The 25,106-nt window shown below is 43.0% G+C and overlaps 4 protein-coding genes and 1 long non-coding RNA gene across 18 annotated transcripts; 2 read left to right on the forward strand and 3 right to left on the reverse strand.

The window, feature by feature from the left end:
- Positions 1–4,011: 4,011 nt before the first annotated feature.
- LOC136197898 (uncharacterized) lies at positions 4,012–5,937 on the reverse strand. 2 transcript variants are annotated; one of them, XR_010672633.1, is made up of 6 exons: positions 5,786–5,937; positions 5,344–5,732; positions 5,195–5,287; positions 4,388–5,120; positions 4,262–4,309; positions 4,012–4,205 (listed from the first exon to the last, which is right to left on the reverse strand). It is a non-coding gene; the product is annotated as an uncharacterized lncRNA (long non-coding RNA). The 2 variants fall into 2 exon arrangements; XR_010672632.1 differs by having other exon boundaries at positions 5,344–5,937.
- A 997-nt stretch (positions 5,938–6,934) lies between these two features.
- On the forward strand, positions 6,935–15,216 carry LOC136197887 (uncharacterized). Of its 6 annotated transcripts, none has more exons than XM_065987741.1 (11): positions 6,935–10,660; positions 10,930–13,328; positions 13,383–13,709; positions 13,762–13,816; positions 13,871–13,925; positions 13,974–14,023; positions 14,077–14,184; positions 14,239–14,321; positions 14,370–14,460; positions 14,513–14,675; positions 14,721–15,216. In XM_065987741.1, the coding sequence occupies exons 1-6, from the start codon at positions 7,015–7,017 to the stop codon at positions 13,996–13,998; spliced, it is 6,507 nt and encodes a 2,168-aa protein (XP_065843813.1). In that variant the 5' UTR covers positions 6,935–7,014; the 3' UTR covers positions 13,999–14,023; positions 14,077–14,184; positions 14,239–14,321; positions 14,370–14,460; positions 14,513–14,675; positions 14,721–15,216. The 6 variants fall into 6 exon arrangements, with proteins under 6 accessions (XP_065843813.1, XP_065843812.1, XP_065843811.1 ...); XM_065987740.1 differs by having other exon boundaries at positions 14,239–14,316; XM_065987739.1 differs by having other exon boundaries at positions 14,239–14,460.
- A 1,435-nt stretch (positions 15,217–16,651) lies between these two features.
- On the forward strand, positions 16,652–20,347 carry LOC136197891 (serine/threonine-protein kinase TNNI3K-like). Of its 5 annotated transcripts, none has more exons than XM_065987754.1 (15): positions 16,652–16,915; positions 16,990–17,109; positions 17,161–17,250; positions 17,303–17,404; positions 17,452–17,550; positions 17,751–17,849; positions 17,904–18,005; positions 18,053–18,151; positions 18,340–18,438; positions 18,489–18,587; positions 18,634–18,720; positions 18,772–18,822; positions 18,960–19,053; positions 19,108–19,359; positions 19,408–20,347. In XM_065987754.1, the coding sequence occupies exons 4-15, from the start codon at positions 17,354–17,356 to the stop codon at positions 20,190–20,192; spliced, it is 1,917 nt and encodes a 638-aa protein (XP_065843826.1). In that variant the 5' UTR covers positions 16,652–16,915; positions 16,990–17,109; positions 17,161–17,250; positions 17,303–17,353; the 3' UTR covers positions 20,193–20,347. The 5 variants fall into 5 exon arrangements, with proteins under 5 accessions (XP_065843826.1, XP_065843827.1, XP_065843823.1 ...); XM_065987755.1 differs by having other exon boundaries at positions 16,990–17,044; XM_065987750.1 differs by lacking the exon at positions 16,990–17,109 and having other exon boundaries at positions 16,658–16,742; positions 16,798–16,889.
- A 1,417-nt stretch (positions 20,348–21,764) lies between these two features.
- LOC136198171 (peptidyl-prolyl cis-trans isomerase G-like) lies at positions 21,765–23,851 on the reverse strand. Its single transcript, XM_065988079.1, has 9 exons — positions 23,836–23,851; positions 23,784–23,805; positions 23,568–23,749; positions 23,363–23,515; positions 22,708–23,316; positions 22,249–22,402; positions 22,157–22,193; positions 22,064–22,104; positions 21,765–21,998 (listed from the first exon to the last, which is right to left on the reverse strand). Exons 1-5 carry the CDS (start codon positions 23,849–23,851, stop codon positions 23,177–23,179), a joined length of 513 nt encoding a protein of 170 aa, XP_065844151.1. The 3' UTR covers positions 21,765–21,998; positions 22,064–22,104; positions 22,157–22,193; positions 22,249–22,402; positions 22,708–23,176.
- On the reverse strand, positions 23,804–25,074 carry LOC136197893 (general transcription factor IIE subunit 2-like). 4 transcript variants are annotated; one of them, XM_065987758.1, is made up of 7 exons: positions 24,943–25,074; positions 24,774–24,881; positions 24,642–24,698; positions 24,460–24,588; positions 24,316–24,409; positions 24,190–24,264; positions 23,804–24,035 (listed from the first exon to the last, which is right to left on the reverse strand). In XM_065987758.1, the coding sequence occupies exons 4-7, from the start codon at positions 24,559–24,561 to the stop codon at positions 23,917–23,919; spliced, it is 390 nt and encodes a 129-aa protein (XP_065843830.1). In that variant the 5' UTR covers positions 24,562–24,588; positions 24,642–24,698; positions 24,774–24,881; positions 24,943–25,074; the 3' UTR covers positions 23,804–23,916. The 4 variants fall into 4 exon arrangements, with proteins under 4 accessions (XP_065843830.1, XP_065843831.1, XP_065843832.1 ...); XM_065987759.1 differs by having other exon boundaries at positions 24,460–24,565; positions 24,622–24,698; XM_065987760.1 differs by having other exon boundaries at positions 24,460–24,570; positions 24,622–24,698.
- Between the last annotated feature and the right edge of the window lie 32 nt (positions 25,075–25,106).

Genomic DNA, 25,106 nt, shown 5'->3' on the forward strand with positions numbered 1-25,106 from the left:
GTCTAAACGTTGCAAATGGGATGGAGTATCTTCACAGTCAGAAACCTCCGAGAATTCATCGCGATCTGTAGTTGGCGAAAACTGTGTTGCGAAGGTAGCTGATTTCGGCTGTTCGAAGCTCTTGAAAGAAGAAGGAAGAGCGATGAAACTGAAGAAAAGAAATAAAAAGGAAGCCAACGGAGTCGGAGGAAGACAATTAACCTATTGGCTGAAGATCGTGTGACTGTGTGGCACATTGGAACGATATACTGGAGTAGCCCAGAAGTTCTTTTGAGGAGCGCATACGGAACGCCAGCTGACAAACAATATGAGTCAACTGCGCCGTGCTTGAAACTGAAAACGGAGCAGAGTCGACCAGTCCTCATAAGTAACCCAGATGGCCGACTCCGGATCATTCCTTTCTCCATAAATGTTTGAGCCAGAAGTAGACGACGAACAAGCTGACGACTACTTGAACGACAGTACTCGTACAGTCAGATTCATAGACAACCCAGGTGTTCGTTTATTGGTGCCGCTGTGGCAACTGCCGCCCCATGCCAAGGGATTGGAATGCACGTGCTGCCATGAGATGGACGTACTAAATCCGAAGCTCGACAGCGGAATTTTATGCGTCACTGACCATGACGACTTTTCGATTGTTTTTCTTCAGCCAGCAGTGTTGCGAACTGCTATGAGAGCCATGCATGAAATAGGTTATTCGGGAATACCGGATACTGTGTCTAACAGGTAAGAGTAAGAGTTCTTTTTTGATCATTTTCAACATTCGTTTTAGATTATTTCGATTGTCAGCTTACCGTCAGTTTGTCTGGTGGTCTCATGAAAGGCTAGGCAGAGGTAACCGAGTTGTTTTACCATCGTGCGTTGTGCTCAAAATTCGTGAGCATTTTCCTGAGCCCGACAGATATTACGTTGGGTATGCTGAACCACACATTGACGATACTCACCGACAATCCGACGACAAAATGGGTTTTCAATGGCCTATTTAGGCATCAGCAATTTCAGAACATGCAGTACCATAACTGTGATACTAATAATGTCATAATAATTCGTTTAGTGTAAATCGGCTTTGATGTTGCCTGACGGCTTCTTGCTTTGAGGGTTTCGGCTTTTGTGCAAGATTCATCGGCACCACAGCAGGAATCGGACTGGCTCTTCTTCTGTGCAAAGACGATGCGGCGTCATTTTCTTGTCTTTTCACCAAGTCGTCGACCAAGTCATGTACGAAATCAGTTGACTTGTTAGAGTGCATTTCTTTAATGGTCCATTCCTTTCTTTCGTTTGCTCCACTCCTGCTTGTACCGTTTTGATCCGTCTCGATTTGTTTGCGTTAGTTCTTGCTCGATGTCACTGTTGTGATCGAGCACTGCCAGTCGTAGCCTCGCTAACATCCGAAATGAATCCTTTTGGGAGGATATTTCAAGACAACATTATGGAAGCATGATTCAAGACTTAGGTATAGTAGGATGCTAGGAGCTCTTATGTTCGTTTATTGATTTATGTGACATTGTATTTGAAATTTTCGAGAGCGTTGCTGAATAATTTTTTGAATAAAAAAGTCATACAATCGTCTACCCATTTTCGTCAAATAATTCTTCTGCTGTTCTGTCCACTTTTAGGCCTTGAACTCGAGAAAGTCCCGTACTTTGTAGGGTTATCGGTTTTTTGCCGTTTTTTCCACAAAAAACAGTTACCCTATAAAATCCGGGCATTTCAGCAAACAGTGCCCGTATTAACTTTGACTTGGCATTCGCCTACGCTACTGCATCGTTGTACATGACAACGTTCATAACAGATGCTTCACAAATAAATCACAAATAAACTCAAGAATTATTCAAGAATAATTTTTTTATGTTTTCAAGTTACTGCTGGAGTACCGCTAAACACTTCTGTCCGAACTCAGCCACGCGCTCTTTGTTGAATCGAGACATTTCCTTCAGGAAGCCAACGGAAAAAGAGAGTAGATCGGATTTGAACATATTTGTAGGAATGTGAACGGCGTGAAGAGCCAAATCTTCCGTAAACAAAAGGCACTTGCGACGACGTCGACTCGCTTAGCAGGAGAAGACAGGCAAGATAACTCTTCCGAAGAAGAAGAATGCACGAGAGAAATTCTCCATCAGACTCGCACAAGCAGCGTAGTAACGGGGGTGAAATCAAAGAACGCCGACGAGACGAATTTTGAGCCAAACTTATGAGAAATGCCAATAAGCTTCCGGTGGCTTCCAACTGTGAACAGTTCATCTGCATATCATGAAAAACCCATTTCTGTACATTTGACGTCACCAATAGACGTTCAACTAAATTTCGTTGAACAGAAGAAAGCCGTGAAGAAATAAGGCGAAGAACGTCGAAGCGATAAGACATCTCGTAATCAAAAAATTCCCACTGGGCGAGACCAGTGTTGTCTTCTTACATGCAACATCAATGGCGTGGAAGACAAACAGGAGAAGATTCGTCGACAATTTCTCTGGAAAATTGTTTATCATAACAAAACCTTCTCTCTGGTCATCGGAGAGCGAGTCAAGGCTTCGAGTACATCACGGCCTTTCTTGTTGACCTTAATAACATAGTCGCATACACTGTTTTCGCGCTCATAATAATAAGAAGAAGACTGCGAAAAAGGTGGACGGCAGCGGTCGAAGACGTTCAGAATGAATGCTGCAGCAATATGAGCTAGTGACGCCTTGGAAACCACCTTTAGCTTTTCGACGACAAGGCAAGAATCTTTCTGACCGAAAATCATACCGTGACCATCAGCGTCGAGACAATAGAAAGACGGATCCAAGAGCGACTCCAGAAGGATTTAATTCCCAAAGTGGCTGCACCTCCGTCCAGATCTCTTGTCCTTCCATTTCAGATTCAATTTGAAGAATTCTTGGAAGGACATATTCATTGCGAACACATCTTGTCGTAATGCGACACTAAAACAGAAAGATAGCTATTTCAAAAAGTTTGCGAAGTAAACGACTTGATGACAAGGGAGGAATCAAAGACATTGAAATGGTGGTCATCGCGCATATGTGATCCTTTCTATTCAGAAGAGATAGTCCCTTTCAAAACATCATTTCGAGTTGTACGATCACGTATAGCAACAAATGAAAGCGGCCCTGCTTTGGATAGGACTAGAAACATATACTACAACTTACCAGAATTGCACGTAGTTCCAACAGGATTTGCTGAGCCAATAATAGGCTAAATGTAATGTAAGCCAGAGAATAGGAACCTTGCCATCTAATTACCTGAGAAGCTACCTCTTCAATGTCAATAATGACCAAGTCTTGAACACAAGAGCGACTGCCTTTCTCTGGTCGAGTGAAAAACAGGATGTGATTGACAGCTAGAAAAACCTCGTCGCTTCTGGTCGACTTCACTGTACGTATAAACGGCCGGATCTTCGTCATGTCGTTGAAGATTAGAACTGTCTAAATAGAACCAGTCTAAAATCACTCCCGGGCTCCTTTCATCGCACGCTTTAGCGACCAGCGTCTTTAGCTCGGCTAGGAACTCTTCTGCTACTTTATGAGAAGCACTGTTTTTGCTCGACCAGCGAAGGATGATATCAATGCAGCAGCGCTCCTTCTTTATCGCCGATTCGATGAGACATTCGACATCTTTGTCGTCTAGTCAAATCACATCTACTACATCTTCTGATGTATCGAAAAGACTGACGTATCTACCCCTCACTGAAGGCAGAATGAAAGGCAGAATTAACTTAGAGTAGGAGGAGGTTGAGAAGGTCACAGTGGCGTACGAAAAAAACTGCAGAAAAACAGGATATTAGCAAAATAGATTCTAACCAAATCTCGCTGTTTATGACGGGGTTCTATAATTTTCTTTTTGACTATATTACGGCATTATTGCAGAAACAATCTACGTCTACGTCTTACGTCTAACGGATGACGGGCAAATGACTCCACCACAAATTCTGTAATCTTATTCAGAGCTTTCCGACTCCATAGGACGCCCTTACAAATCTAGAAGTGTCTCCAAACATTTTTTTTACGCCAGCACTGTTCAAGAAATGATCTATAATTTTCAATCGCCTCTCAAATGAGACATTGTTCGCTGACAATCACGTGTAAAAGATGTTACAGACGCACTACCCTAAAAACCACATCTCAATAGAGTAATGTTTACAAGCAAGACTGTGAGTACGGCAGGGAGGTTTCTCCAATAAAATCTGCCTTTTCATAGTCGGCCGTCGCCTAAAGAAAAAATTGTTCAGGCGGGTAAGAACCGCAGTTGAAGCTGGATTGCTTACCATGCAGAGAGAAGACGGAATGCGTCACGTTCACACTGAGAAGATGCACTGACACAAACATGAATTACGACAAGTAAGATAAATTTATCAAAGTTAAGAATGTTCATGACGTTTGACTCTTTTTACCTGGTACTGGTGGCACTTCAACTGTGATAGGCTCTGCGGTCTTTATAAAAGCAACGACTTGGCTTCTCTGTGCGTCATTTCCTTTCAACTTCATAGTCGAATGTAAGGACCAATCCACCTCTGAAGCCTAGATCTCGCCTTGTATAGGCAGCGGCCTCATCTACCTGTTCGTCATTTTCTTTCATCACCGACTTTTATCGCTCTGCCGCTTAGTAGTCAGCACTCACTTCAACGCCATTTGCCTTATAAGGTTCAGAAAATAATCGCTCGCTCTTCGTACCAATTGTGCCGTAAAGGTGAGTAGGCCGTGAGAGCCTTTGTTGTGTCTACCTACGTATTATTTGATTGCGAAAGCAACATGTCCTCTTAAAAAAGGAGCACTGTATGAACACAAGCCGGAAGAGGCATAAAGTGACGCTGTCGCATACGAAGACTTTTTGTTGAAAGGCGCTTGACTCCTATCGAAATGTCCCTGCGCATCATGTAAATATGATCTTCGTCCGTCGTCCCTGCAACTGTCCTTTCCTAATACTCTGATCACACTCCAATGCACGTACTTTTCCTTCTTCGAACCGCCTTGGTTCACTTTTTTCTATTTTCCTGTACTAAGAGCATCCTCCGATTCTCCTGCAGCATCCAATCAAATGCAGCAGAAACCGGAAGCAACTACTGCGGTCGCCTGTGGTGGCGATAGAAATTCCTCTCACGTCTACTCAGTGAGTATAAGGATTATCTTATGAAGTATAATAGTAAGAAAACATCAGGTATTAAATCGATAGGTGTAAATATAAGCGTTTGAGTTTTTACCTAAAGACAATTTATTTCCGATGAGGCCGATTTAGATCTGTGTGTGATCCCTGCACAGTCTTCTCATAGCTATGGCAGCCCTAACACCGCTAGCTAGGAAGTCCTTATTCATTCAAATGCTCGCATTTTAGGGACTTCACAAGGATTACCGTCGTTCGACGCTTTTCACACTTTTTTGCTACTTTTTTTCTGTATCGTTTTATAGGTTCGAAGTCGACTATAGCCAGCGGAGATTTTAATGGAGCCCAAAGAGAGTCTAAGCGAGCGATGTATTGCATGCAACATGGTTGCCATTGTGTGCGGACTGTTCGTTGTTTTGGGCACAGTTGTTTGTATCATGTTCTTACTTGAGATGTAATGAACGAAAACAGGAATTAAATTGTCGTTCTTTGTTGTAGCCGTTATAACACCTAAATGAAAAAACGATTTATGTATCACGCACACGAAATCTCAAGCTATATGTATCCGTCTTGATTAGTTGAGCCTTTTGTGATTGACCATTATGCGTGAGTCCGCGTGGAGTAATTAAGTGTATCGTCTAATGACTATATCTACAAGGTGGCTCAAGTTCGCTTCTTCCGAAAAACGTACGCCTTCTTCCTGTATTGTCTAGTCACACGGTGTGCCGAGACTTTCGCCTAAATCCGCCGACTGGCGGCTCCTTCTCACAACGAATGCAACGGATTTATCGCAAGATCATCTTGCGTTTTCATCCTATTGCGAATCGGCGTTAGCGTTAGAGAGAAATCAGCGGACATTGTCTCAAATACGGGGTTCACAAAACCCGTATAACTTGTACGTCTGTTCCGCTCCACCGTGCGAATAAAGCGTCCCTTGCCTTGTGACCATCGATTGCGATGGTGGCGCTACTTTAGTTGTGCATGTAACTGAAGTCTTGCCGCTGTAATACTTTTAGTCACAGAAGAAAGAAGAAGTGAGTGCTCAAATTTTTTTAAAGGTTAGGTATAGTTATTTTCCGTGGAGCCAGATGTCGTTTTTGCCTGCGGATTATTCGTCGCTAAATAGCCTAATGAATGAAAGCAAAGAAGCCAAGCCTGCAAACGAAGAATTTCTGTATGATTAACAATATATTTTGCAACGCTGAGAGATTCGGGCCCCTTTTAGGAAAAACTGCTTTGGACAGCTCGAGCTAAACATAGAAAGAAAGAGTTCTTACCCCAATAAAGGTACGTCGTAAAGCGCTTTTGAAGCTACTAGACAAAACGCGCATGTGACCGATCACACTCTCTTGGGTGCTGCGATGAATGACTCTGCAAGGCGTCGTGACCGAAAAAAGTACAGAAGTCGATCGTAAATCCGATACAAACAGCGCCGTGTCTGCTCTTACCGTTACGGATGTTATCCTTATCATATGGGTGTGCGCATTGCCACGCCTGCGCAGTGCTGTATAAAGAGAGCTTAAAAAGCGTTTTTTTTTTTCCTGTTCCTAACCCAACACCAATCCTAAACCTTACTGGTATCGGTGGCGGCCCCGCTCCGGGCTTAGCCGCCCCAATGAGCATATGTCGCACAGGGGGCTTCGCCTCCCTGGAACCATGCACAATGCTACGGGCGGTTAAGCCACAGTCGCGGGTGATCGTATATCGCCGCTAAAGTACAAAAAAAAGCACGCTTCGGGATTCGAATCCTGTCTGATGTTCTGCGTGCACGTGAGCATTCTCACGTTATCTCTACGAAACTCCCGGACTATCGTTCTAAAGCGATGCTGGGCATATTTCGACCGCATCTAAGCTGCAATATCAGCATTCGAAGCGTTACTGAAACGTCATTTTAGCTTTCGATGTTCTCAAAGTTGCGAAATGACGTCGGAGAAGGCAGAAACGTTAACGTCACTACACAAAGCAGCAGCAAACGGAGACGCCGACGCTTGTAAAGGGCTTCTGCAGTTAGATAAAGAGTGTTTATTTATTCAAAACGAAGAGGGCCTTCTTCCGATTCACTGCGCTGCAGAAGCTGCCAACGTTGCGAACGTTGAACTCTTTCTTAATTTTGGCGTCAGCGTTGACGTGAAAAACAAAACCGGACAGCGTCCTCTTCACTTGGCGGCCAGTGGCGGGCGTTTGGTTTTGTGTGAAGCTCTTCTCCAATGGGGGGCTGACATCGAGGCGAGGGATGAACAGGGGATACGCCCACTGCATATGTCAGCAAGAAAGGGCTCTATCAATACAACCTCTCTTCTTCTGATGCGTAAAGCTGATCTAAACGCTGAAGATGATATGGGTAGACGACCATTACATCTGGCGTCGTTCGGAGGACACACTGAACTCTGTCAACTGTTGCTTGAAAACGGTGCCGATCTTACAGCGAGAGATAAAATTGCGCAAACTGCTCTTCACTGCGCTGTTATGACCGGTCATCTTCATGCGACTACATTCCTCCTTGAAAGTGGAGCAGACATCTGTGCTGAAAATAGTGAAAAGGGCCAAGCAATTCACATTGCCTGTCAGCAAGGATCACCTGATGTAATAAAGCTTCTTCTTGATTCCGGTGCTAGTGTTTCCACCGAAGGCGAATGTTGTCGTCAGCCACTTCACTACGCGGCGCAGAGCGGTCACCTTTCAGCGTGTAAACTCCTTCTGGAGATGGGTTCAGACATCGAGGCGGAAGATGAGGACAAAGAGCGTCCGTTGCACTTGGCGGCAGCCAACGGTCATGATTTAGTATGCCTATCTCTTCTTGATCACGGGGCACACGTCAATTCACTCGACGAATTTGGTCGAAGCGCTCTTCATTATGTAGCTGATGATGGTAAGACAAGTCTCGGAGAAGTTCTGCTAAATAGAGGTGCAAATGTAGCTGTCAAGGACTCTGATGGAAAAGATCCGTTATGCTCGGCTTCTGCGGAAGGTCACACCTCCTTTTGTAATATGATGTTAGATTTTGGCGCCGATGTGGAAAACAACGATGATGAGGGACGTTCTGCATTGCATTTTGCAGCTGAAAACGGCCACAATGAGACCTGCGAATTTCTTCTCGAGGAAGGCGCAAATGTTAATTGTTCAGATGAATTTGGCTGCATTCCTTTGCACCTTGCCGCTGCGAACGGACACATAGGCACGTGTGAGTTTCTCCTTAGCAAGGGAGCCGACATTCACGCTAAGGGAGAATTTAATTGGGAAGTCTTGCACTATGCCAGTGAGGAGGGTCATTTCGCCGTCAGCGAGTTTCTGTTGGACAATGGCGCTGATTTAGAATGTCAAGACGTTGACGGTAAACGTCCACTTTGCGTCGCTGCAGAGTACGGTCACGACAGTTTGTGCACGCTTTTTATTGACCGCGGAGCTGACATTGAAGCTGCTGTCAGCGTTGGCGGAAGGACGGTTCTCTTCTTCGCTGCTGAGGAAGGACGTTGCTCTACTTGCGGGCTTCTCCTTGAAAAGGGGGCTAATTTAAAAGTGAAAGACCTTGACGGTGGCACTCCATTTCATCTTGCTGTCAGAAAGGGTCGAGAGGATGTTTGCAGGCTTTTTCTCCGACATGGAGCCAATGTGAACGATCCAGACGGACGAGGATATCGTGCACTTCATGTGGGCGCTCAGTTTGAGCAAGTTGCCGTTTGCAAGTTTCTTTTAGATCGAAAGGCAGACGTAATGGCAAAAGGAGTCGACGGCGAAGAGGCTCTGCATCTTGCGGCTATGCGTGGTAACGTGGCGTTATGTCAAATGTTTATTGGCGAGGGAGCTAGTGTAAATGCAAAAGGCGAATACCATTGGTCTCCTCTTCAATATGCGGCTGACAGAGGACATTTGCTTGCTTGTGAATTTTTGCTCGACAAAGGTGCCGACATATCTCACCGTGACGAAGACGAAAGTCGGGCGTTGCATCTTGCATCTAAGAAAGGCCACACTTCCGTTTGTAAACTACTGTTGGATTTCGGTGCAGACATATCTGCAACGGACACGATTAAATGGCATGCACTTCATTACGCTGCAGAAGGTGGCTTTGTCTCGACGTGCTCTTTGCTTCTGCAGAGAGGAGCAGATATTGAATGTAAGACGAACATTCTTAGAACTCCTCTACTTCTTGCATCTAGAAAAGGACAAACGTCAGTTTGTCGGTTGTTGCTTCAGGAAGGAGCAGAAATTCGTGCTAAAGACAAGTACGATTTTCGAGCTGTTCACCTTGCCGCGGAAGGCGGTCATACATCGTCATGCCGAATCCTTCTCAAAATGAACGGAAGCGTGTCTGATGCAGACATTTTTGGTAGGCAGCCGCTGCACTTAGCTGCTGAAAGTGGGAACGTTACTCTGTGCAAGTTGCTACTTCAAAGAGGCGCTGACCGTTGTGCAAAAGACAAAAGTGACCGCGGAGTTCTTCATTTCGCCGCAAAAAGTGGAAACGTGGATGCGTGCCTCCTGTTTCTTGATAAAGGAGCGGATGGAAATTCTTCAGACAAAAGGAGTATTCGACCAATGCACATTGCTGCTAAAAGCGGCTTTGGCGACATTTGCGGGCTATTGCTAGACAACGGAGCAGATATTAACGCCACCGGCAAAAATCGTTGGCAACCCATACATTATGCTGCCTCAGGAGGGCACGTGACGACATGCAAATTGCTTTTAGACCGGGGAGCGACTCTGATGGCGAGAGACTGTGACGGTCGATTTCCTTTACTTCTTGCTGCCATGAAAGGCCACACGGAGCTGTGTAATTTTCTTGTGTTGGACTGCAATGCTGACATTGCTGCAGTGGACGATTTAGGGCGTAATTCGTTGCACTTAGCCTCGGCTTGTGGTCATGTGTCAGTTTGTAGAGCCGTCGTCGCAATGGATCAACGTTTGATTGAAAGCAAAGACAAACATGGAGCGTCTTGTTTGCATTTCGCTGCCGGCAACGGACGTACATCAGTGTGTAAGTTTCTTATCGACGTTGGTGCTTGCTTAGAAGAGGAAGATGAAGATAAATTGCAGGCTGTGCATTTGGCTGCCAAGTATGGTTGCTCTGAAACGTTCTTACTGCTCATCTCGTTCTACGCAGATGATTGTGAAGACGTTTTCAATCGCGCCTTCAGTGAGTGCATGGAAGCAGACGAGCATCGCAAAGAGTGTTGGGCTATTGCTTTGGAATTGCTTCAAAACGATCGTGTTTCGGCCTCAGTTGTTCGAAAGTATGCTGCTCCGATTTTTGAACAGTTCAATTCTGTCGACGAAGCTGTGCGTTTGCTTGACAAATACACGGAAAAGGAAGGCATCTTTCGCAACTGCAACGTCCGAAAGGCTTTTTGTTCGGCCGTCGAAAGTGGAAGTTCACAAACTGTTCAATGGCTTGTCAGGAATGGAGCCCATGTAGCTTCCAACTGCGAGGAAGCTTTGTTAGCGGCTGCAAAGAGTGGAAAGTACGATATGATAGAGCTGATTGTGAACCTCGGAGGCAATGTGCAAGAGGCTGCGGATTTTGCTAAACGTCATCGGTACACCAATATTGCTCCTGTGCTATCAAAATCATGTAAGTCATACAAGCTAGCTAGATGTTCGCCTAGCTAGGTAGAAGCTTTTCCAGAAACTGGAAGCGTACAGACTTAAGGGATAACAAGCTAAAATTTGCCCATCACTTGTGTAATATGCTCGTTTATTGCGACCAGCAGCTGGAGAAGCTTCTAATTTTTAGCAGTACTCCGCGATTAACTATATGTATACCTGTTTTATGGTTGACTGCGTATACAAGTATCTTGCATATATATAAATTAAATTTGTAATGTGTCGCTTCTTTTTTAGCATCTTATCCTCTGGAAATGTTTGCTCAGGACGAGAGAGCGCGCGAAATCTATTTACGAGCATTGACGGAAGGATATGCTGAAGCCTTGTTTATTAGGCTTGACATCGTCGGTAAAGACAGCTCTGGAAAAAGCAGTTTAAGGAAATCACTTACTAATCAAAAATTCAATCCGTCCGAGCCGAGCACAATTGGTGTTGAATTTGACAAGAAGTGTGAAATAATTGTTTCAAAATCTTGCAATTGGACTAAGTCACTTTCCGAGGACGACCACTTAAAAACGTTTGAAAAAATGTTGGCTTCTGACGTGGCCATTCGAACGCGATCTGCGGCAATGTCAGTTGTTGAAGTGGAAACTAAAGCGGAACAAAAGATGAAGAGGAAGAGGAAGAAATATGTTTTTGACGTCGAACATAAGCCAGCGCCTAAACGAGGAAAAGCGGAGTTGACTGGCAGCTATTTGATTCACGAGGACTCCGACGAAAGAGCAACCGCTTCTAAACAGAAGACGTCTTCAAATGGCAGCCAATATTCTTGTCATAAAAAAATACCAACGGCTGAACTCATTCTAGAACAGTCTGTTAGTCAGGAGATAAAGCTTGCAGAGAGCATTTTCGACGAATCTTGTTCTGGGGATGTCGCTGCTCCTGTTTCGCCTAAATCTCCAGTCTTAGTCAAGTCTGTCACGGAGAAAACGTCTGCTTTAGAATCAACTGACGTTCCGAAAGAGGACCCATACGGCGAAATCTCTGGTCAAATTAAAGAGCACGTCCGCACTTATATCGGCGATAGCAAGCTTCATTGCGAGATCAGAGGTGAAACGTATGTTGACATGCTTGACTACGGCGGTCAAGACGTCTTCTACGCCACTCATTATCTTTTTCTTTCAAAAGAAGCGATCTATTTCGCTGTGTTTGACGCTTCTATTCCTCTCGAAGAGCCTGCTCAATCGGAGTTTCGCGTTGCCGGTTCCCAACCGGTTCCTGTTGACGTTGCTCCAGGAGAAACGTGTTACGATCGACTTGAAGAATGGATATCGGCTGCACATCTCATGCAACCGCCCGACAGCCGAACCGTTTATGAAGACGAAAGGGGAAAACTCGTTTTTCCTGTCGTGTTTCTAGTGGGTACTCACAAGGACAAAGTGTCGTTCGAGTTTCTTGAAAAGCAAAATAGTTATCTCCTAAGTCGCTTGAGAGGAAAAGCGTTCTGGGGCAACATTGTTCCTGCTTCGCAAAGCCGCCTATTCTTTGCAGTTGATAACACAAAGTCGGATCCTTCAAAGCCGGACGACGAAGACGAAGAGGTACTTCGGCTGCGACTAAAAGCCGAGTTAACTGCAAAGAGACTTTCAGTTGCGTCGAAAATTCCGATCAAGTTTCTGCGATTTGAACGGTACATTCGAAAAATCAAAAGAGATCGTCCTGAAAAGAAGACCACTTCGATTCGTTGTTTGAAAGTTATCGCTTCTGCGATCTGCGACATCAGCGACGACGAGTTTGATTTGGTCATTCGCTATCTGAGCAATCGTGCTGTGATTCTTTATCACGATATACCTGGTATCGAAGGAGAACCGGATACAATACTCGATCTTTGTTGGCTGACTCAGGTTCTTCAGACACTTATTACGGTACCGGCCGAACATCTAATACCTCCCAGGTTTTTTAATGATGTTGAACGGTCGAAGAAGAAGGGTATAGTGACTCGACAGTGGCTTACGCATCAGCTTCGCGACGTCGAGTCTCGACGTCTTATTGTCTATCTAATGAAGTACTTCGATCTTCTCTGTGACTATTATGGCTTTGATATGCAATCGAAGCAGTCGGATGACAGCACGGACTTTCTCCAATTTCCCGAGGCAAAGGTAGCTACTGTGCTCGACCATCCATCTGATTTCTTTATTCCTTGTTTACTGAGAGATAGACATCATTTGGAATCGCAGAACGTTTCGTCAGACCTGAAAACCATTCCTCTTCATCTTTATTCGATTGATCATCGTGTTCCTTCTCCGTTATTTTATCGTCTATTGACTCGTCTTACTCGACGTTTTCCTCGACTTCCCGTGCTCTACAGAAACGTTGCCTATTTTCACGTCTATCCTGGTCACCGTTTGGAAATAACTCTTCGCCAGACAGATATTCAGTTTTGCGTCATATCTTCACCAGCACAGAAACTGTTTTGCAACGTTTGTTCCGCCGTGAGAGAACACGTAGTGTCTGAAATTTCAAGGTCAAAGCAGCAGGGAATGCCTGGGTTAAATCTTCACCTTGGATTTATTCAAGATGGTGATTTTGTTTCACTGGAAGGATATCCGATCAAAACTAAGCAATTGTATGCAAAGGAAAAAGAAATTGCCGTTACCCCAAAGTTACTTGAGTGGTTTGGTGATTTATACGAGCAGGTAATGATCAGTTACCAATTAAAAGGTTTGATTGTTATTCTCTATTTTCCTTAGGTTCCTTGCGTTAGAGATCTAAATGTTAGTAAACCCATTAGCGATTTGATTGAGCCGGAATTGCATCCAGCAATAGCTAGAACTATACGACTTCTTGACGTTGAAGACAAGTTAGGTGATGACTGGAGATCACTCGGGCAAAAACTTCTTCGACGACCTCTAACAAATTTTGACGCGTTTCTTCAAGCAGCTGGTGGTCCAACATTATTTGTTTTGAGAAGATGGCAACAACAAGAGGGGGGTAGAGCGACGATTGGCGCTCTGATCGAGAGTTTGAGCACTATTTATCGGAACGATGTTGCTGATGTCATTTTGAAATACCTTGAGGTAAGACTCTATTCCTATCGAGATTGGCCTTTTGTCGATATTTGAGTTATAGTCTTGCGATACCGAGGAAGCGCTGGAGGAGACGTCTGCTGGCAAGCCAAACCTATGTAGTACTACTCCAGTATTTGCAGAGCAGTTCTGACTGAATGTTGTCTCTTTAGACGTTCACGTTGGTGGTAATACGGCTGAGAAAGGAGGGATTGTTTACGATTTTCGGTAGGTACGCTGCTCGGCAGGATTGTTTATTTAATTTGTATCTTGAAGACAAATCAATGTTTCTCTTAATTAATTGAACAACGGATTACAAACGTAAGGTGATTAAATTCATAGAATACTGTGTTTCTTAAAACCGTACCGGCTCTCATAGTACGCCTGTGGCTCTATACTTTCAACTGCAGTTTTCTGTGGATGTTTATTCGACAGCAAGGCTTTATTGAAAAGTGAGCTGTTTATTATTTTTATGAGCACACATATTGTATGGCCTTTCAACACTATTTACTGCTGTCCTCAAGAATTTCTAATTATCTAGTAAAGCAAGAGCAACCACTAGTCGTAGAATGTGCAACTATCAAGATTCATGATCTAGTTAGTAGGAGCTAGTCCACCGGTGACGTATTGAAATTTTTCTTTATCGATATCGGTGATCACGGCGTTGTCTAGGGTGTTTTCCATTCGAGCTGAACGATATAGGATACACTTGGGTAACGACGACCGCTGGCTTGGCAGAAAAAGCTGTGTGGAACGTGACCAGGTACTTGGCTGTTGACTGCTTATGAAGTTGAATTCAGAGCCGCTGAGAATAGAGCCATCAGTATCAATGTAGCCTCCAATAGTCGTCGTTGTTGTCGTCATTCGCTGGCAGTGACAAATCGACGCCTCGGGATGAAACTTTGTTTCAGCGTTGAGTGCACGAGAGTGTGCTATTGTCAGACGCTACGCAACCCTTGGCTACGCTGCATAGCAAAGGTTACATTGTAAATATATAAGCGGTTGTGTTTACGGTCGCTTTAGGCCGGATTCGTACGCATTGAAAACAAGCGCAGAGTAGTTAAAAAGGTTTGCGACGTTTCTGATTTCAGACTTGGAACTGGCAAGAACAACTAAGGCGATGTTTTGTTACTCTCTCCTATTCCAGGCAGCTTTATTACGCGGTCGACTTAGCGGAGCGTTCCTATGGCAAGCCTAAGGACTTTTGGGCTTCGTCATGTGTACAGAAGATTAATTTTAGGTCGGATGTGGCATTGCAGATTATTAAGATCAATCATGCAAGATGTAAGAAGTCATAGACCGTGTGAGGAAGAGGTCACCTCTCTATTACGTCTCAAACTAAGTTACCTACAGCAAGGCGACACTTGTTCATAGCGTAATTATATAGAGGGAGGGCACGGCGTTAGTACATAGAGAGACGGCCTAAGTATATACAAAGACGTCACCCATTGGTGGCGTCAGTGTAGAGAGAGACGGCACCTTTTGTTGGCTTAAGTACACAGAGAGACGGCACCTTTTGTGGCGTAGGTATAAGTAATTAATGTGACTTCTTGATGAAAACGAGCTCCTACGAGAGCGCTTACCTTTGAAAAGAATCCCTAGGTCAGTTCGAAGGCAAAGCTATTGGCTGGATAGTGTAAAGCGCTAGTTGCGCACAGTGTAGTTCTAGTGCTAAAATTTCTATCTGCAGTACGTATTTATTACAGCGCCAACATTTTGCTATTCAATACGAACTTGAAGGTGTGCACGTGAGCAATAGGACTGCTCCAGGACAACATATCGCTCCGTCGGTATTATACAGACCTAACAAGTCTCACGCCTAAGGCGTGAATCTCGCGCCTCAGCTAGTTGTCTAACGCACTCACGCCCGCCCAACACGTTTCTCACGCCTGCCAAAAAATCGTTTGACGAAAGACGATTTTCACCATCTTGACCATTTCTACAGAAGTGCAGGTTGAACAAGGTCCTAAATTTATCATAAACTAGCGTTCAAATAGTCCTTACATTTGCACTATTTTTAGTAGGCGTTGTCCTTTTTAAGAGGGCGTGGTCAATATTTTTAGTGGGCGTGGCTTTTTTGAGAGGGCGTGGCTTTTTTGAAGAGGGCGTTGTCTTTTTTTCAGTGGGCGTGGCTCTTTTTAAGAGGCGTCGTCATCATTTTTAGTGGGCGTGGCTCTATTTTAAGAGGGCGTGGTCAATTCGTGTTGTATAAACAACTGAAGAGTTTTTGTCATTTGCAGCTATATCATGATTCCTTAACTAGCAAGGTTGCTACACACCAACTGCTATGCAACTGCTATGTAAATCATTTCACAACACGGTATACAAATATGCACTCAGACTGAAAAATTCGCATTAAAGTATAAAACAATTTGATATTACAGTAAGTAAAAGTATTAAGCTATTCATTAAAAACTACAGATATAAAATGAAACACTATTACCATAAAATACAAATTAGCGTCACGACAGACTACAATCCATATATATATATATATATACTAAATACGACATGCAGAACACAGAACAGAAAATGCGTGGAAGAATAGAATTTACTAAACACGAAATATGAATACAGATTTCGTAACTTGAAATACACTTAAAAAGTACGAAGCACAAAATATGAAAACGCGAAACATAGATTAGGAAGTACGAAATCTTTGTAAGAAATAAGAAATACAGAATACGATACGCATCACCGAATATGAAATAGGAAATGCTGATAAGATAAAACGAAATTCTGGTGAGAATCTTTTAGCTACCCTTTTTGGTTTTTTGTAGTGCTAAGGTAACGATTACTTTTATTGATAGGCCGCTTCAGATGAACGATTTTCATATATTAGTCTTGAATGTTGTATTAGGATAATAAGCTGGCGACTTATGCCCACCAGTCGTGTACAGTACTGTACGCACGAATAATGACGAAAATCACGTGATCATTATGTTACGGGAAACTTCGGAATTCTTCTACGTGAAGTTTCTCGTTGCAAAGCTCTTCTAAAGAACCAGTGCATTTTTTTCGCGATGAACAAGACTTCTATTCGCGGTTGGCACTTTTGTGTTCTTCCTGGAACGGTTCCAAGCGTTGTTTCTCACTGTAGACTTTTTTAACGCTGTCGAGGAAGGAAAAAAGTCAGTCGTCGTTTCGTACGTTAAACGTTTTTCGAAAGAGTGGAAAACAGCGAGAGATAAGGTTCAGGGGATCGTTGAGAGTCGGGGGTACTCAAACAATTTCACTAATCACATGATGTCGAATTAGCGCTCCTACCAATTTGTTTTTTAACTCCAAACAGAAATAAAATTGAGATTCTTGAAGCAGAGAGACTTTTCCACCTTTGAAATTAGAAAGTAGGAGAGCTAAAATTGTTGTGGTCACGTTTTTGACGTTTGTGAGAGAATCTCACTTGAATAGCGTAGGAAAACGATTCAGTGGCAGGAGATCTTAGTATTTCCTTTTGATTTAGTGGATTTATAGTGCACTTCATTGGGCACGTGATGCTGAAATAGCGAAATACTTGATTTCAGCTGGAGCTGACATCGAAGCTCTAAATAAGGTACTGACGTACATTGTATATACCAATGATCATATTGTTTGCGAATATTTAGTTTGGAAGAACGCCTTTTCTTCAAGTTGCTTTTGAAGGAGCAGAAGGACCAATGAATATTTTGATTGAGAAAAGGTGCAATATTCACGCCAAATCCACCGGAGTAAGTGAAAATTTGTTAAAGGTTGTTACTACTTACAAAGTTTGTAGAATGGCAATGGAGCATTGGGACTTGCAAGTATGAAAGGTCATTTAAAAATTGTCAAGCGACTCGTTGGATTGGGATTTGATGTCAATGAAGCTAATCGAGTAAGAATGTTATTCATTGTTAGTAATAATACTGTATGGCTAGTCACCAGCATGGCAGTCAGCTATGCAAACATCAATCGTTATTGATTCTATTTTAGCTGTACGTATTCTTACATTACTAAAGAGATAATCAATGTTATGTTGTATTAATTAATTAATTAATTGCTTATCAATATTTGACTGGTTTGTTTATGTTTTAGAATGGAAAAACGTCTCTGCATTTTGCTTGTCGGTGTGATCACGTTGAATTGGCGAAATACTTGATTTCAGCTGGAGCTGACATCGAAGGTTGTAGTAAGGTTCTGACGTACATTGTGTTGATTGGATATCAATAATCATATTGCTTGTAAAAGTGGGGAAGAACGCCTTTTCTTGACGCGGCTTTTGAAGGAGCAGAAGGAACAATGAATATTTTGATTGAGAAAGGGTGCAATATTCATGCCAAAGACGCCGAAGTAGGTGAAAATATGTTGAAGATGGTTTCTACTTACAGAGTTTGTAGATTGGCGATGGAGCATTGGGACTTGCGGGTGTGAAAGGTGATTTAAAAATTGGCAAGCAACTCGTTAGATTGGGATTGGATGTCAATGAAGCTAATCAAGTAAGAATGCTATTTATTTTTAGTTAGGTTAAGTCACAAGCATGACAGTCAGCTATCTAAACATCAGTCGTTGTTTATTATATTTTAGCTCTATGTATTCTTACATTACTAAAGAGATAATTAATGTATTGTGAAATTGTTGTGCTAATTGCTGATCAATATTTGACGGGTTTGTTTACTCTTTTTAGCAAGGCCTTACTTCTCTGCATCGGGCTTGTATGAATAATCACGTTGAAATGGCCGAATACTTGATTTCAGCTGGAGCTGACATCGAAGCTCGTAATCAGGTCTTCATGCCGAGCCCCTATTTAGTTTTTCAGTCATTTTTTGGTATTAGTGGGGAAGCACGCCTTTTCTTCAGGCTGTTTTCTCTGGCAACGTCACCGTTGTTAATCTTTTAGTTAAGAAAGGTTGCGACATTGATGCAAAAGACAACGTAAGGCGTCGTGCAAGATTCAGTTTGAAATAAATGGGAATTCTAGGATGGAGAGGGAGCGTTGCAAATAGCTGATTGTCAAAAACATTTTAAAATGAAAGAAGATCTTGTGAAGATTTTTTCTCAACCAAGAGTACGTTTTAGAGAAATTTGTTCTTCTAACTGGTTAATATTGATGTTTTAGGATGACTCCGAAGCTGAAAGCGAATTAAAAGAGAAGATCTTGCGACTGGAGGTGAGTCACTCGATAGCCTAGTTCAAATTTTCGAGGGTCAGTTACGTAGTATTGATACTAACGTTCTACGTTATTCAATTGGTTATTTCTTGGTCAATTATTTGATCGTAATACAGTATAAGAACGTTTTTATTTAGGCCGAAAAGGACAAACTCGTGGGAGATCTGACAAAGACGCTGAGAAAATACCGGATGCTTCATGAACGAGCAACTCAAGCAGAAGCTGATCTACGTATGAAGTTTTTATTATCTCACTTGGCATCACACATTTGATATTTATGCTCAGAACAAGAGAAGAGCAGAACTGCTAACTTGCAGGTCCGTAACCCTAGAGTATCATCTGAAGAAAATGCTCGAATGCGAGCTCGCCTGGCAGAGAGTACAAGAGAATGCTCTCGACTGAAGCAAGAACGCGACGAGGCAAGACTCGTGGCTGAGGAAGCACAGAAAACTTTAAGCAAATACGAGGAAATCCTCAAAGTTCCTTCGACCGAAATTGAACAGAGCGGCATCCAACTCGGAGGAGGAGCCTATGGCGGTAAATTGCTGAATACTAATTTATTCTCTATATAATGTTCTTTTTTAGAGGTTCGTGTTGGTCATTGGCGCGGTTGCCAAGTGGCCGTCAAAACCTTCTTTGATTTCCTTCGCGTCGACACTTATCGCGAGCGTCTCGAGCAAGAAATCTCGATCTGCAGCCACGTTCATCATCCCAACGTCGTCTCACTCCTCGGCGTCATTTCTCAGGACGGCTTTCCTCTTAGCATTGTTTCGGAATTACTAGAAGGATCTCTTAGCGACGTCATCAAAGCAGCAGACGGTACCCTTACTCTACGAGAACAAGTGGACGTCTCCGTGGGCTGTTCAGCTGGAGTCCGCTATCTTCACGGTCTCAATATTCTTCATGGAGACATCCGATCGAGCAACGTCGTGGTCACGTCGTTGATGGAGGCGAAAATCTGCGATTTAGGAGCAGCGCGTTTCTCTGATCACTCTAGTTTATCCGCTGGACCAATGAGTCCTAATTATTTGGCTCCTGAAAGATCGGCTGCTGGTCAACACAACACCAAGATGGCAGACGTCTATAGTCTCGGCGTGACGTTCATTGAGTTGATGACTGGTCGAGAACCGGCTCCGGCGAAAAGAATGGCTCAGGCAACGAGTGTTCGTCATCCTCTCATCAAGAGGCTCGGTCTTGGGATGGTGAAGCAAGGTCCTCGTGAGAGGCCTTTGATTGGTGAGTGCCTGTCGCAATTGATCGCCGTTCAGAAGTCGGACCAGGAGTACAGAAGGTGTCCGGCAAAGAGAATGGTAAAGGGTAAGGTGTACGGGGGAGGGAAGGTGCATCTAGTGAAGGAACCTTGGCTCTAGTTTATTGATTATTACCTCTACCTCCCTGCAAAAATGTTAGCACAGGCGATGTTCTTTTTACCTATCTTATTTTCTTGTCTTTTATCTTTTTATGTTTTTGAATGTCTTGTTAGGTTTTTTACCCTTTTTTTATTTTGCAAGTATTTCTAGGTGTATCCGGGCATTTCTGCTACGTGACTCGTCGACGAAGAACGGTAAGGATTTCTTGCGAAGCTCGGCCTGCTGTGTGCAAAAAGAACTTAAGATGCAACGAAGCGGTGTCGTTCGAGAGCTGCGTGTACGAAAAAGCGATCGATGTCGAAAGGGGGCCTCCTTGCGATCTTCTCGAGCGAATTCGGTCTCGCGCACTTCGAATTGCATTTGGACGATCACATAGGAACGGCGAGGAGCGCTCAGAACGTATAGTATCTAGGAAGCACGATGTCGATAAGGGGGCCTCTCCTCGCGATCTCGCATTCGGACAATCACATAGGATCGAATAGGAAGCGCGTTCGGCTGAGAGTAAGGTACGGCAAGTCTTCAATTAATTATAGGTCTCGTTGAAATGCAAATAGCTATTGTAAAATCGATAAATCAATGGAATGATGCCTCTCATCATCCCATGTATTAGGAGATGCTTTTTCTTTTTCGTAAGTGCTCTTGGTATAGTCTAAACGTTGTCCTTTTCGTGTGTCCTGCTCAGTTATAGAACAGGATTGTTAATTAAGTTCATGGTTGAAAATTGCCCCCAGAATCGCAAACTAGAGTAACGGTTAAAATTACCTCCAAACGTCTTCTTTGTCCACGGAAGAGTTCACAGTTGAAATCTTGTGCTCAGTTGAAAATGGTTCCAAAACCATGAACTATAATAGTTCACGGTCTCATTTGAGAGAAAACGGTGAATTATATAGTCCACGGTCTCGTTTGAGAGAAAAACCATGAATTACAGTTCACGGTCTCATTTTAGTGAAAACCGTGAATTATATATAGTTCACGGTCTCATTTGAGAGAAAAACCACGAACTGTTCAAAATGACTGTGAAGTGTATATGTGTAGTTCTCCGGTCAAAATCTTGTTTAGGTATGAAGCTGTGCGGAGAACTGGTGGCAAGTTTGAGGAGCCACTCATTTGCTTGAGATCGCAGGCAGGCTGGACAAATGCAACAACCTGATGTCAGCTAACTGCTCGGATATCAGCGCACATTGATGAAAGACAGACTAATATGAGAGTAGTTTCTTTAGTGCTCAGTGTATGAAATAAAGATCTTGTTCCCTTCTTGACAAACCTGACTCACTGAGCCGTGCTGCGCCCACTTATATAACCGTTATAAATTCCCGGATTAGACGACCACCGCCCCCATTTCTCAAAAATGGGAAAATGGGGGCGGTGGTCGTCTAATCCGGGAATTTATACCCCGGATGAAACGTCATAAGTGCTCGTGGGTCGTTCAAATGGGGGCGGTGGTCGTCTAATCCGGGCATTTGGAACAGCTATATACGTGAGCGCAGCTGAGCTGTAAGTCAGGTGTATGTAGTGTATGTAGACATAGAGTGCGAGAGAAAGAAAAAAAATTATTATCTACATAAAACTCCCCGCGACAAATTTATAAACAAGAGAGAAATTAAAAGATAGCCAACAAATTAATCGGTGTTCTCCTCCTACATACATATATATCTACGTACGTCATAATTCATGTACAGACATATATTCGCGCGTGATTCCTACTTCGATTCGCTGTTTGAAAGTTATCGCTTCTGCGGTGTGTGACATCAACGACGACGAGTTTGATTTGGTCATTCACTAACTGAACAATCGCGCTGTGATTCTCTATCACGATAAGGGAAGGGGAAACCACTTGACGCGATGACGGGGATGCTCCCGGGATTCCTTACCATTGCGCCACGCCCCTTCAGATGTCTTCCTGTATCGATGTCTTAGAGAATGCGTACTTGATTAATACATAATTATATTAATCACGTGCTTACTTCGCCTCTTTTCGACGGTAAATCCCGCTTGGAGTGACTGGAGATGTAGATTAATTAATTTCTATGATGATTTTCGATGGACTGCGTCTTACGTTCGTCTTTGGCCTTCTATTGTACTTCTACTCCTACTGCGTCTGTATATTATACTACAACCAGGACACGTGACGCGGTTCTTCAGGCGGTAAATCTCCGCTGGGTTCCTCTTCCTCAGCAGAAAAAACGTCACTACAAAACGGGGAGACGCACCTAGAGAATAAAAATCATTTATGAAAAAAGACCCCCAAGATCACTTAGAAGTCCTCTACTCCTAAAAATACAATACACGGAATCCCTATCAGATACTACGCTATACAGTACATGCTTATGTCTTTGTATGTAATAGAGAAAAGGGCACCCTAACCTTCATCATTTTTATTGCGTGTAATAAAAAGACCCAGCGTGCTCTACGTGCAAAGGATCACTTAAAAATCTTCTATAAGATCCCTATCAGATACTACGTTATACTAAGAGAAAAGGGGCACTTCTTATAAAGAAAAAAGGGAACCCTTTACCTTGCTTCCTCCTCCTTTCTCTTCTGCCTGTAATTGGACTTCTTCCTCTTCTTTTTTCTTCAGTTTCTTCTTCTCCATGCTCTTTCTCTTCCGTTTCTTCCTCTCATCCTCGCTCGATGACGACGACGAATCATCGTCCTCTTCACTGTCACTCTCATCAGCCTTTGGTTTCGGTGGCTTAGCGCTTTTCTTGACGAGAACCAGTTCACCGCGCATTTTCCTTCTTTCTCTCAGCAAAGAAACCTCATTCTACAACGAAATGGCGAAAGTCACTTCACCTGAGCCTCGATATTATCACGAAAGTGTGTTGATCGGCGATGAATTGCATCTCTTCGGTGGAAGAAAGGGATTCCATTATTTCCCGCGAAATGAAATCTGGACGTGTAATGTCCAAGAAGAGAAAAAATGGATCCGCCGTATTGCCCAAGGAAAGAATATTCCTCCGCCTTGCGCCAACGCACGATGCGTATTAAATAGAATCATGTATTCGTAGGGGGGGATATAGAAGGAAGGCGGGGATCTTTTGGGAGAGGTGCTTGTTCATATTTTGACCTCGATTCGCCATCGAGAGCAAATACTTTTGATCGTGTTTAACACTAAAATTCTCATCTCAAAAATTCCAATTAAAACAGCAAAAGTTATTTTTTGAATTTACCTTTGAACATTCCCCGGTATATCGACTCGCCGCCGGTTCCCGCACCCCGACTAAAATCTCCCGACTGTGTCATAAAATTCTTGATGACGCGATGAAATCGCGTTCCTTCGTAATGGAGCGGTTTCAGCGTCGTTCGACCGTCTCCCTTCTCGCCTATCCCCTCCAACATTACAAGAGAACGCGATTTTACTAAGGAATGCTGCACCGGTGGTGAGAGAGCGACAATTTTCGCACGTTCTCGGGCAGATGTCCGAAAAGAGCTCGAAAACGATTCTACTGACTTGAGAAACCGATTCCAATGCATCAAATACGACAAATAGTAACAAAATCGCTTTTCCGTGTATCGCAATAGCGAGAACGAGCCAAGTTTCGTAAACATGCGTTCGACTTAACGCGCGTTAGACGCAAACAAAAACAATGCCAGGGAATAGTGCCATCAGAAACTTTCCAATCGAGTCATCTAAATAAATTACTAGAAAGCCGATGCATGACGTTTTAAAATGAATAAATATTTATTAATGTCTAAATTCTATCTGCATGCCACCCTTTGATTTTCAGCGTCTTCTTTCAGACGACCGTCTTCGGTGTACTCTTTCAGCAATTCCGTGCCGGCCACGTGTTCGTTGAGCAACTTGGCATTGCCTCTGCGTCGCTGCTTCTTCGGCTTCACAGGCTAATTATTAAAATACGTCAATAATAAATAATCGTCATATTTTTCAATTTAAAAAAACTTTTCCTGCAAGCTTCCGCTTGAACCTTGCATGGAAGCAATTCCAGTTGCAGAACGATATTATTTTAAAAAATGTAATTAAAATTAATTTACCTACCTGTGTGCAAATGCTTTTCTATATCAGTATCTGATAAACCCTCAACGCTTATTGATCTCCATAGTTTTTGAAAATCTAAACATTGCCAAATAAAAAATCAACTTCAATTTTAATTTAGTTAATAACCTTCGTCTACAGGAATTTTCAAATCCGGATCATTATAGAATAGAACACCCTCCTTATCAGATCTAGTCAAAGCTATTATTTCATCTTTGAGAATCTATAAACAAAATTTCACACTGGGTTATTATATATAAGAAATATTTCTACTGATAACATAGAGTCGGTTTTTGGATATGATTCTCTCATGTCAGCCAACTTGATTCCACCCAGACCTTCTCTCCAATGTTCTCTCGGTACATTGAATAGCATACCCCTATTCTTGACTCAGTATAAAGGCTAAAAGAGTCACTCTCTAAGTAAGCTACCCACACGTTTCTCTACAAGAAAGCCTTGAATAAATATTTGTCCTCATCTGCCAACGTCACTTTGAGATTATTTCGAAATGCCTAACAAAGTAAAATTGAAAAATTAAATATTTTCAGTAGACTGACGACGGAATATAATCCTATGCCATTTTTTACCTGAGGTAGCCAGTTTCTAATACTTGGAGCTACGTCAGAGTAGTCTATCTCCTTGAGAATTTCCTCAAGACTCAGAGGCTCATCCACTTTGCCATCTTTGTGTCGAGCCTCAAAAAATATTAAATTATGTAGTTATATCGGTGGACACGTGACCAGATCAATTCATTACCTTTAGAAGATCGACAGCCATTTTCAAAATTGCGAACTTGTTTTTCGTTTTGAATTGAGCGCTTACGGACCCGATCGAACTCTTCAAGCCTTGGAAGATATTCGATGTTGAAGACACGCTCTAAATCGTTTTGTATTTCAGACTGGGATTGACGGAAGACGTCG

This window comes from Oscarella lobularis, chromosome 18 (genome assembly GCF_947507565.1).
Source record: "Oscarella lobularis chromosome 18, ooOscLobu1.1, whole genome shotgun sequence".
Taxonomy (NCBI): domain Eukaryota; kingdom Metazoa; phylum Porifera; class Homoscleromorpha; order Homosclerophorida; family Oscarellidae; genus Oscarella; species Oscarella lobularis.

Bases quoted from the DNA above. Each gene is read 5' to 3' on its own strand.
- LOC136197887 (XM_065987738.1), top strand. From the start codon at position 7,015: ATGACGTCGGAGAAGGCAGAAACGTTAACGTCACTACACAAAGCAGCA. The intron at 10,661-10,929 runs GTAAGTCATACA...CTTCTTTTTTAG, and splicing joins TCCTGTGCTATCAAAATCAT to CATCTTATCCTCTGGAAATG. The intron at 13,710-13,761 runs GTAAGACTCTAT...TTTGAGTTATAG, and splicing joins TCATTTTGAAATACCTTGAG to TCTTGCGATACCGAGGAAGC.
- LOC136197891 (XM_065987750.1), top strand. From the start codon at position 16,721: ATGAACAAGACTTCTATTCGCG. The intron at 18,588-18,633 runs GTAAGGCGTCGT...TGGGAATTCTAG, and splicing joins ACATTGATGCAAAAGACAAC to GATGGAGAGGGAGCGTTGCA. The intron at 19,360-19,407 runs GTAAATTGCTGA...GTTCTTTTTTAG, and splicing joins CGGAGGAGGAGCCTATGGCG to AGGTTCGTGTTGGTCATTGG.
- LOC136198171 (XM_065988079.1), bottom strand. The intron at 23,750-23,783 runs GCATTGTTTTTG...ACGCGCGTTAAG, and splicing joins TCTGATGGCACTATTCCCTG to TCGAACGCATGTTTACGAAA. The intron at 23,317-23,362 runs GTAAATTCAAAA...GGAATTTTTGAG, and splicing joins ATACCGGGGAATGTTCAAAG to ATGAGAATTTTAGTGTTAAA.
- LOC136197893 (XM_065987757.1), bottom strand. From the start codon at position 24,664: ATGAGGACAAATATTTATTCAAGGCTTTCTTGTAGAGAAACGTGTGG. The intron at 24,410-24,459 runs GTAGAAATATTT...TTTTGTTTATAG, and splicing joins AAACCGACTCTATGTTATCA to ATTCTCAAAGATGAAATAAT. The intron at 24,036-24,189 runs GTAGGTAAATTA...TTTAATAATTAG, and splicing joins AGAAAAGCATTTGCACACAG to CCTGTGAAGCCGAAGAAGCA.